This window comes from Fukomys damarensis, unplaced genomic scaffold, assembly GCF_012274545.1.
Source record: "Fukomys damarensis isolate Sample0158 unplaced genomic scaffold, DMR_v1.0_HiC HiC_scaffold_12, whole genome shotgun sequence".
In the NCBI taxonomy this organism is placed as follows: Eukaryota; Metazoa; Chordata; class Mammalia; order Rodentia; family Bathyergidae; genus Fukomys; species Fukomys damarensis.
In genome coordinates, this window is record NW_022900924.1 from 43,708,608 (window position 1) to 43,719,111 (window position 10,504).

At 43.6% G+C, this 10,504-nt stretch overlaps 3 protein-coding genes across 3 annotated transcripts in view; 2 read left to right on the forward strand and 1 right to left on the reverse strand.

Annotated features, from left to right (window-relative positions):
- The window catches only part of Senp5 (SUMO specific peptidase 5), a 31,443-nt gene extending 26,794 nt beyond the window's left edge, over nt 1-4,649 (forward strand). Inside the window, exons 10-11 of the mRNA XM_010624031.3 lie at nt 382-432; nt 1,236-4,649. Of these exons, the coding sequence (XP_010622333.1) occupies nt 382-432; nt 1,236-1,346 (162 nt within the window). The 3' untranslated portion in view covers nt 1,347-4,649. The remainder of the gene's footprint in view (nt 1-381; nt 433-1,235) is intronic.
- Nucleotides 4,650-5,522: 873 nt separating this feature from the next.
- Ncbp2 (nuclear cap binding protein subunit 2) lies at nt 5,523-10,298 on the reverse strand. The gene is made up of 4 exons (XM_033762560.1): nt 10,062-10,298; nt 9,290-9,471; nt 7,061-7,199; nt 5,523-6,698 (listed from the first exon to the last, which is right to left on the reverse strand). Exons 1-4 carry the CDS (start codon nt 10,137-10,139, stop codon nt 6,627-6,629), a joined length of 471 nt encoding a protein of 156 aa, XP_033618451.1. The 5' UTR covers nt 10,140-10,298; the 3' UTR covers nt 5,523-6,626.
- The window catches only part of Ncbp2as2 (NCBP2 antisense 2 (head to head)), a 1,419-nt gene continuing 1,197 nt past the window's right edge, over nt 10,283-10,504 (forward strand). The window contains exon 1 of the mRNA XM_033762697.1: nt 10,283-10,503. Within this exon, the coding sequence (XP_033618588.1) occupies nt 10,369-10,503 (135 nt within the window). The 5' untranslated portion in view covers nt 10,283-10,368. The remainder of the gene's footprint in view (nt 10,504) is intronic.

Sequence of the window (10,504 nt, forward strand, 5' to 3'; positions counted from 1 at the left end):
TTTTTTTTTTTTTTTATTACCAGGGATTGAACTCTGGTCCTTGGGCCTGCAAGGCAGGTGGCAGAACCACTGAGCTAAATCCCTGGCCCTGTCTCAAAATTTTAAAAAAGGGGTAGGGGTGCAGCTTAGTGCAAAGGCCCTGGGTTCAATCTCTACTACTGCAAAAAAGAAAAATGCCGGAGGTATGTACCAGCTGTCTTAGACAAGTTTCCTGTCTCTTGCTCATTTATCCATAAAATGGGGGCTGTAGCTCAGTGGTAGAGCACTTGCCCAGCATGTGTGAGGGCCTTGGATCTGATCCCCAGCACCAACACACATACAACAACAGTTTAAGAGAAATACTTGATCTTATTTTAATAGCTATTTTGTTTTTTTTCACAGTGTATTCCACAACAGAAAAATGACAGTGACTGTGGAGTCTTTGTGCTCCAGGTAAAGATTTTTTTTTAGAATTTGTAATGTGTGAATTGTTTGTTGGGTTCAGGGAGAAGGTAGTCCATTTGTGTGTACTGATACCAGGTGCAGGGAATGCTTTCTGTCCTCTGCCTGCCCTTGTTGCTGAGGCACAGTTCTGCCCTTTCCAATGGTCTCTAAGAAGAACCAGCTCCCTGGGCCAAAGATGAGCAGTGAATATCATCCAGGTCTTATCTGGTCATTTGCAAGCCACACTGGAAAGGGACTTGTATCTGACTATATCACAGGCCTTGGCATTGGCAGAATTAACTTTATAAAAAATAAAAACCATCTGCAGACAACCTGCAAGTCATTGCATGATGAGATTTTAAATAAGCACCACTTTCAAAAACTGTTAGGCCATGCTGCACCTACCCTTGTAGGTCTACAGGAGCTATGGAAAATTTTCAGTTATACCTATATTTATGATCCATGAATTTAGCCAGTTGCAAAGACCTGGGAGGATAGGTTCATTCTCATGCTGGAGTTTGTGGTCAAATTCATGCCAGCTCTAGCTGCACTGTCAGCAGCAGGCTGCACCGGGCAGGAACGGAGCCTCTTCCCACTTGCTGCTTTCCACAGTATGGAGTTGGGAGGGAGTGAGAGAGGGTGGTGTCATCCACTTGCCTGCAAAGCTAACTCATCTGGAGGTGAATGTTTTAGAATGATGTTTTTGCAAGTTTGCACAGACCTTATAATGCTGCCTTAGACTGTGGGGTCTGCCTCTGGCACTGGCTGGCATACACCCTACATGCCACTGATGTGCTTCTGTGACCTTGCAGTACTGCAAGTGCCTCGCCTTGGAGCAGCCTTTCCAGTTTTCACAAGAAGACATGCCACGCGTGCGCAAGCGGATCTACAAGGAGCTGTGTGAGTGCCGGCTCCTGGACTGAAGGTGGCGAGGACTTGCAAAGTCTGACCAAGTTGGAGCAGATGGTTTGTTACTTGAATCTCCACTTATTTGGATTTTTACAGATATTTCAAATCAGTGGTATTGGGCCACTATTGTTACCTCAAATTTATTTTTGCCCTTATTCGTTTCCCCAGCTACCATTTCTTTTTTAATGTTCACTTTGGTTTCATTTTTAATTTTGTGGATTCCGCGTGTCCCTCCCATATTTAATATTTATTATCCAAACGCATGCATATAGACAGAGCATGCAGTGAAGAGTATTAAAAAAAAAAGCCTAGTAGATTTGGTGCAACTTTTGAAACTTAGTTAGACGTGAACTGAATACAGGTTTAAATTTTAATTCCAGAACCTAAAGATACAAGATGTTTTTGATACAGCATAACTCAGAGTAGTAGGTGCTTCTTGGGGGATAAGGGGTAGTGAGGAGTGGTCCTGACAGAGCCAGTCCTGTTTACTTTGCCAGTCGCACCTCTGGCTGACTTCCCTTGGCGGGGCGGGGCCATAGCTGTGAATGGGAGGCTGTCGGCTCACAGAGGCTCCTGGAAGCACAGTGCCTGCTTCGAGGAGAGTCAGAGTTTGAGCAGAAAGCAGTGTCCTGGGTGCCAGTTAGCTTAAATGAGATTTTAGACTTGGTCTTGGGAATTACAGTCTATGGCCTAAAGCTCACAAAGGCCTTTGCTGGGACATTGAATTCCCTGGATATTTGTTTCTGGCTTGTAAAAAAAATTTAGCCTTCAAACTAGTAGTCCAGTGAGAAGTCAGCCTTTCTGGAAGTAATTTACAAGTTGTCACTTCCCTTATGTGGCCTTCCACGTGAAAGAATTTAAAGTTTACCAACTACATTTCTGTCTGAATTATATTCACAACTGTAGTCTGACCAAGTCTTTTGCAGGTGGGCAGAGAGAAAGGGAGGTAACAGTCAGTTTGGTTCTCTGGAAGAGATCCTAGAAATGTCTCCCTCCCTCTCTTTTTAGTAACCTCAGCAACATGCAAGGCTTGTGTGGCTTCTGCCCACCCAGTCCTAACATTCCAGGCGCAGGAGTTGCTTTTTCCTTTCTAACAAAATTTGTCTTATGGACACATCCTAAAGTGGCCTTAAAGTGGCCCATCCCTATACTTAGCTGCATTATGATGAAAGCAGTGGATCTTCTACCTGTAATCTGGCCTTTTGTGACATTTAAAAGGAAAGGAAATACAAAAAGATTAATAATAAATTTACCCAATTATCTTTTCTGATCTTGGGGAGTAAAATGTGTATGTAAGAAATTGAGAGGCTTACAGAAAAAAACAAGCAAATGGCAAAAGACATTTGAACTTATTACTGGGTAGGTTTGGAGTGCTGAAAAAAACAAAAGTCTAACTTGGTCACAGGTCTGGCTGAGTGAGGCAGGGCTACCTGCCCCCAGCTGAGGGTTGAGTCTGATCACATTTATGTGCAGGGCTCTTGGCATCAGCAGCACAGCCGAGCCCTTCCACTCCTGAGGCCTCTAAACTCACTCCTTAGCAGAAGGCCAGGCCAGTATTTCTTATTGTGCGTCAGGTCATTAAAAACATGGGAGCAGAGGCATTTTATGCTGCTACAGGTAAGATTGTGTCACTGTTAGGACAGAGGATAAGTCAGAATGGGGAAAAATGTCTTCTTAAAAGTTTTTAGACATAATTATGCAGATATGATTGTTCAAAATTTATATGCAAGACATTTGCCTTTTCTTAGAATACCTGTATCAAAGTAGCCTGTATTGAGGCTATTGATTGAAAATGTCTTTTCCTTCAGAGTGAGGAAGTTATGTACTACTTCCTGGGTCAGACCCGTCATTAGAGGGAAGGACTGTTTCTGCAATTTTTTTTTTTGGTGGTGGTGGTGGTATTGGGGATTGAACCCAGGACTCCCAAGAACCAGGCAAATGCTCTACAGTTGAGCCATGTCTCCCACTCTCCTGAAGAAACCCTAATGCTCAGAGCTTGGGCTGCCATCTTTTAACCTGAGAACTGGGCCTCATGCTACACTGAGGCACAGGGATGAGCTTAGAGACCTCCAGTGAGCTAAGTCCAACTACTCATGTCCAGCTGTAATGGCGCACCTTGGGGGTTCCACGCAGTGTGGTTAGCCTAAAAGGTGGCTATTCAGTTTTCTTTAAAAAAATTTTGTCATTCATGAAACATTCTTGGTTTCGGCACACATAGTTGCCTTTCCCTTTCTCCTTGTTATTAGGCATAAACCTTTGTTTAGCTCAAGTCCTAAATTAGAAAGTCTCCTCAGGATGTTTGCAGCAATTGCTTCCTTGTAACAAAGGATCCCCCACCCCCCTTTTTTTTTCCTTTTTTTGGTACCTGGGATCAAACTTGGGACCTCGTGCTTACAAGGCAGGTACCACTGAGCTAAATCACCGGCGCAGCATTTTTGAAATATACTCTGGGCGGTTGGTGAGAGAGAAGTGAAGCACTGCTGTCCTGTCAGCAGCCTGGCCCTGAATGAACTATGGGTGCACACAAGGGAGGCAGACTGTGTGCCTGTGGGGTCAAGCAGGACGCACCGCACAGACGTGGAGCTGTTTGTGGCGCCTTTAACAAGCTGCCCAGGCCTCTCCCTGACAGTCTTAGCAGGCTGTCACTGCTGCTTTCCAGGGGGCTTTCCTTTTGTTAAATCTATAGGATTGAATGTAGATTAATTCATCTTTTAGTTTCCTCAATAATAGAGAATCAACTTTCAGTTAGCCTCTTTAAGGAAGGGAAAAGAATAAGCTGCTGCCGTAATCCCATCACATTTTCAGCTTGGCATTATATTTTCTACTTACCATTGAGTAGGAGTAACATGGTCATTTTGAATTTATAGCTGGAACAAAATAACACACCTAACTGGGACACAGCCAGCACTTGTCTAATTTGAGATCCCTTCTTCTGTACAGTTGAGGTTCACTGCTTCCCTGGATTAGGAGTGATTGAGGCATCTGGGTGTCATGACCCTTGAGGCAAGAAACGATGAATTAATAGTATGAATGACAAAAACCAGTTGCCTGCTTCATGTAATCATGTCAAAAACCATGTTAATCAGCTGTCATAAAGCACATACTTCGTTATGTGTTGGGCACTGCCTCCTGGCCGGTAGCGGGAATACCATTGAGAAGTGCTAATTGTATTTGGGTATTACAAAAACAGACCTAGACAAGTTGTTCACTTAAATGGTACTTGTTGGTCAGAAAAATAATTTATTTAAAGATTATTGATCATGTAAAATTACAGTACTCAACCCTTCTAGCAAAGTATTTTTTTGAAGAATAAACTAAATGCCTTTATAAACTTGTGTTCTCTTGTGTTGAGTACTGTCTGTGGACAGTTTGGTGCGCTTTCATGGTGATGAGTCACAAAGGGTCATTTAGGACAGTGACTATACAGGGACTAAGCAGCTCGCCCTTAGAGCAGCACTGCCCAACAGAATTTTCTGAAACGATAGAAGTGTCTGTTTGCATTCACTACAATAGCCACTGTGTCTGCCAAGCACCTCAAGGTGTGGTTCATGTGACCATGCAGTTGTATGTTTAGTTTTTCTTAAATAGACACAGGTAGTGAGTGGCGACCATATTGATGGCAGAACTCTTGATCAAGTCTCGTTTTTTACTTTAGCTAATGTTTCAAAACCCAGTAATTCTACAGATCCCATTCTGGCTAGATCTGATGTGTCACCCACTCTGCTCTTCCCATCTTGGCCAATTCACATGCCTGTGTTCTCACTTTATCTAATTAAAGTGAGAGCGGTCAGATGCAGTTCCCAAGAGAAACAAGGATGCAGGTGCAATGAAAGGAGTCATGTTTAGCATCCTCAAGCCCAAGAAAGAAACATCGGATCTCCTTAATTCAATCCTAGCCTCATTCTCCACCAGTCACCCGCAGCATGTTTTCTAGAAAAATAACCTATTCTTCATGAATGGTTGTTTAGTGCGCCTTTGGTCACTTTCACAAGAACATCCCAATTCTCTCTGCATGTGAAGCCATAAATGATGTGAATGTCAGATTGAATTAGGTAAATTCTGCACATTACTCAGGTTCTTCCCCAAGTTCATTTACAGTCCTGAATACAAAGGAGTTGAAGGATACATCTTTCTTTATATGTGAGGAAACAGGCAGGACAGCAGAGACAATAAGTTGGTCCAACTTTATTGTAATCTGTTACAAAAGGCATAAAAACCAGTATCTTTGGTTTTAAGGCCTTTAGAAATCTGAGTTATGTCTTACTATAGAAGAATATAAATTAGTTCAAATTACAGTGTAAAAACATGTTTACAAATGAATAGTGTATCATTAAATGTTTTTTCTTACTTCACAACTATTAACAGTGTTTTTAAAAAATTCCAATAACCAGTTTGGGATTGAATGAAAAAACCCACACTTAGTCTAACATTAAAGATGTTCGCAGTAGAGCATTCCGGCTGCAACCTTCACATACTACTAGATGTTGGAAGACGCTCTGTTGCTAGATGAAAAAATTTTGTATTTTTTTCTAACTAAGGGATAATTATACTCACACATAAGAAATCATCTCTTGCTTTACAAAGGCAAAATAAATTGAGGGTCTCCACGTTAAGACTTACTTAGCCTTAGGCAAAACATTTTATCTTTTGAAAAATGTATTCAGCAGAACTCAAGTCCTGCACTAAAGCACAGAAGTAGGGAGGGTCCTGAGACTTCAGTCTTTTGTGCCAAATAAGGTCAAAGTTTGCCTTTAGAGATTAGAATTCAATATAGAAAACAAATGAAGTTGTCGTCAGACAACTCTTCCTAATTTAGAGCAAAACTATGCAACACAGCAAAACTCCATTTTACCTTAAAGAACTTCACATCGTGCAAACTTCAAATTTAAAAAAGAATCATTCCAAGTCCCAGTGTAGATCATGAGCCTGCTTAAACCCAAGCAACAAGATAAATTTTTACATTTTTCTAGTCTTCCTAGGAGTACGGTATTTTTGGCTGATAGATAACTAACATCATAGACTTGGGCCAGGGATTTGGCTCAGTGGTTCTGCCACCTGCCTTGCAAGTGCAAGGGCCTGAGTTTGATTCCCGGTTCCAAAAAAAAAGCCAAAAACAAAAGCAAAACATCATAGAGTGAATCTGCTGCTGAGGAACACATTTCTTTTTGCTCTGCCAATGAACTCCATCCCCAGCCACAAGGAACAATTTTTGATCCGGTAACAAAATGGTTCTGGTAATTTCTTCAGCAGTCCAATGGAGGGAATTCTGCAATGATAGACTGGGCTTTCACCACTCACTGCTTTTGTGCGAGTTTTCCATAGCCCCCTCTTCCAGCGTCATAGTCCTGCCGGTACTCATCGCGAACCTGAACGGGAAAGAACACAAATCTTAGCATAGAGGAGACTGGTGTATATGCCTCCCACAACCATGTCAAAGAACAAATCTTACATGCCCAGTGAGCATTCCAACAAGAGGACATACATGGCAGGCTATTTAAAACATCACTCCAGTGCATTTTGCTTTCCTAAACACTTGCCATTGGCAAACACTTAGCGGCAGCAAAAGTTCAGTAACAGTTCTGTGTAGTCCTGTAGTACACACCCTACTGACTGAAGGTTTCAAATACAGTTTTATCAAACCAATGAGTGATGTTCACCAGGGTTGTAGATAAAAAGTTAGCAAGTAACTACAAACTGGGCAAAGGCCCAGCCCACAAACCCTGCATACCTGGCCTCCGGATCGCCCACGCCCGTACTGCCTGCCCTCCTTGAAGCCTGCGTCCCAGTCTGTGCGAATGATCCTGTCGTCTAGACGAGTTCCGTTTATGAAACGCATGGCATTTTCTGCATCTGCTCTTGAGTAGTATCTTAAGTGTTAGCATTAAGGAACACTAGCATTGCTCCAGACACTTTGGGAACACAGAGGCAACATCTAAGTGAAGTTCAACTGTTAAGAGTAAGTTTGATCCAATAAATAAAAAAGTATAAAACCTAATGCAACCAGGTGGAGTTTCAGACAAGTCATCCTACATAGGTACTTAGAGGAAAAGCACATGCTTTTCCAGGGATACACTGCTCAGGTTTTCTTGGATCCTCCTGCTAATATTTACTTGGTTCCACTGCCCTTTTCTTTTTTCAGTGCTGGAGATGGAAACCAGGGTTTTGGGTATGCTAGATGAGCGATCTTAATAAGCTATATCCCCTGCCCTGTCTCCATATTTTGATTTGCAAAATACAAAATAAGTTTAGGCTTGGATTACAAACGATATATTTCTTGGCCAAGAAACTGTGACATTCAAAGTGGGCACTGTGTATCCAAGAGTAACCACAAACATCCACGTTAATCCCTGAATCTTTTAATCTACTTGGGGTAGTTTTTTTTTTTTTTTTTTTTGGTACCGGGGATCGAATTTAGGTCCTTGTGCTTGCAATGCAGGTGGCAGAACCACTGAGCTAAATCTCTGGCCTGGGATAATATTTTTAAAACCTGTAAGTAATTATGATTAGTAGCTGACATTGGAAAATGTTGATTAGGATTTTTTCTCACCTTCATACAGAAATACAATAACTATCACAGTAGACCTTCAGTTTTTTGTTTTTTAATGTTTGCTAGGACAGAAAACAGCTAGCATGTGATTATATGCACCCCTGTAATCCCAGAACTACAGGAGGCTGAGGCAGGAGGACCCAAGTTTGAGCCCAGCCTGGGCAACTTAGTGAGTCCATGTATCTGAATTTAAAAGGGCCAGGGCTGGGGATGTAGCTCATTGGTGCCAAGTCTGCCTTGCAAGCACAAAGTCTGGAGTTTGATCCCCAGTACTGCAAAAAATAAATAAAAGGGCCAGAGATACAGGTCAGTGGAAAGTCCCTGGGCTAAACTTCCAGTTAACTTCACCTCCCCCAAAAAGCCAGCCAGCCAGCCAGCCAGCCATAGCCACTTCTCCTTTGGGCATCTGCCATCCCGAGTACTGATCTCAGACCTACAAGGCAAATGGAAACACTGGTTCTGAGACTCATCGTCTACGATGGCACCTTTTGGTTTTTCAGTTCCTGTCCCTGTGCCGTGAACTTTTAAAGCCAGGAGTCATGGTGCAACCCTGTTATCCCACCAGTGAGGCAAGAGACTTGCAAGTTCGAGCCTAACCTGTACAATTTAATGACTTAGACCCTATCTTGAAAAAATAGATGAGTTTATGGTTGAATGTAGCTCAGAGTGAAGGCCCTAAGTTCAATCCCCCAATATTGTAAAAACGTATACATACATACAGTTTAAGTTTTTACCTATAAAATCAATCTATATACAGCTATATAATGGAATGCTTTTCAGCATTTTTAAAAATAGGCAGACTTGAATGTGCTGACATGGAAAAATCTCCAAGGCAGGTTAAGGAAAAACACCACCATACATCTATAGGATTCTTCCTGGAAAGACACCAAGATGCTGGTAACTCTGGGAACAAAATTAGGGGCTCAGAGTCATAGGGAGATTTTACTTTCACTATGTTCTTTGGGCTTTTAACACTGAAGTTTTTTCAGGTGCTGGACATCAAATGCCAGACCTCACCCACACTAAACAAGTGCTCTACCCTGAGCTACACCACTGGCCCAAAGATATATATTCCTTTTGGGGTTTGTTTTCTTTGAGACAGGGTCTTGCTATGCAGTTCAAGCTGGCCCTGAACTCACAGTGATCCAATTGCTGGGATTACAGGAATGCATCACCATGTCCGGCTACCAAAGACATTTTCTTGACATTTTTCTCAAAGGATCAACTTTGAACAACACATGAACTTCAGATAAAATAATAGGTATTATCAGCTTTAAGTGATACTAGGGTGTGGACACACAGGAAGAGGTAGATATTAATGAGCTAATATCCTCATTTTTCACAAACAGGCAATCGACTACTTTGTTCTGCCCTGGTTCAACAGTGACATTACACACTCAGAAAGGATTCTCCACAAAACAGAAGCCACATGCTGTTTTCTTCATTTTATCCAGACCCATAATGATCTTCTTTATGTCACCACTTTTGCTGAAGAGTTCATAAATTTGTTCTTCAGTTGTGTAAAAGGAAAGATTTCCAACATACAGTGTACAACTTTTCTTCAGTAATTTTTCTTGTTCTTCATTGTCACCCTAGAAGTTCAAATAAGACAAAGTTATTAACCTTACAACTTAAAGGGCCTTGCTTAATGCCCGGTGTGGTGTCACGCCTGCCTGTAATCCCAGCTCTCTGGAGGCAGAGGCAGGAGGATCGCAATCCCAGCATTTTGGGAATGCAGCTCAGTGGGCAGCCCTGGATTCAACCTACAGTACAGAAGGAAAAAGCCTAGGAGCGCCAAAAAGCAGTATGTGAACGATCAACATCTGGGTCAGTAAGGCGCCACCGCACACCCTAGGGAGAGGAAAGGTCCCCCACTGCCCCGCATCACCAACTTCCCTAAGCACCAACACTGTCACCCGAAAGGCACTGTACCAAGCTGAGAGTGAAGCTGCAAGAGAATGGGAAAGCGAATCTCAGATTCCCTTTCCAAGAGAGAAAGTGTTTTATCCAAATATCCAAATGGCCTTCCGGCATCCACTCCCTGCCTCTTCAGCAGGCACGAGGACCCCACTTCGCGTTTCGTGCCAACAGCCGAATGGGAGACGACACAATGAGACCAATGCAACCCGTTTTTCAGCGTTCTGGCCCAGGGCTGCCCACCTCGTGGCCCAGCCCGCCTTACCCGAAAGTGCTGGTCCCGGTACTGGCTCAGCTCCACGTAGGAGTCGCTGCGCAACGCCTTCAGGAGGCCACTCGACATGATGCTCAGAGGTAGAGAGAGACGCGCCGCCTCGGTAGACAGCTAAGGAGCTGTGGCAGTGACGGAAGCGGAAATGCGCAAGGCGGCTGCTCAGTGGAAATGGGTGCGACCAATCCGCGCGTAGCGGTGTCGTCATCACGCGGCGCGGGCTCAGAAGAGGTCCGTCGTTTGGCGCGGCCGGTAGGAAGGCAGAGCTAAGTGCTCGTGGTTCCGGGGCGCTCGGAAGAGTATGGTTCTCCGGCGGCTTCTGGCCGCTCTGCTGCACAACCCGCAGCTGGTGGAGCGGCTGTCCGAGTCGCGGCCCATCAGGCGCGCGGCTCAGCTCACGGCCTTCGCGCTGCTTCAGGCACAGCTGCACTGCCAGG

Bases quoted from the DNA above. Each gene is read 5' to 3' on its own strand.
- Ncbp2 (XM_033762560.1), bottom strand. From the start codon at position 10,139: ATGTCGAGTGGCCTCCTGAAGGCGTTGCGCAGCGACTCCTACGTGGAG. The intron at 9,472-10,061 runs GTAAGGCGGGCT...TTGAACTTCTAG, and splicing joins ACCGGGACCAGCACTTTCGG to GGTGACAATGAAGAACAAGA. The intron at 6,699-7,060 runs GTATGCAGGGTT...TTTCCCGTTCAG, and splicing joins GTGGGCGATCCGGAGGCCAG to GTTCGCGATGAGTACCGGCA.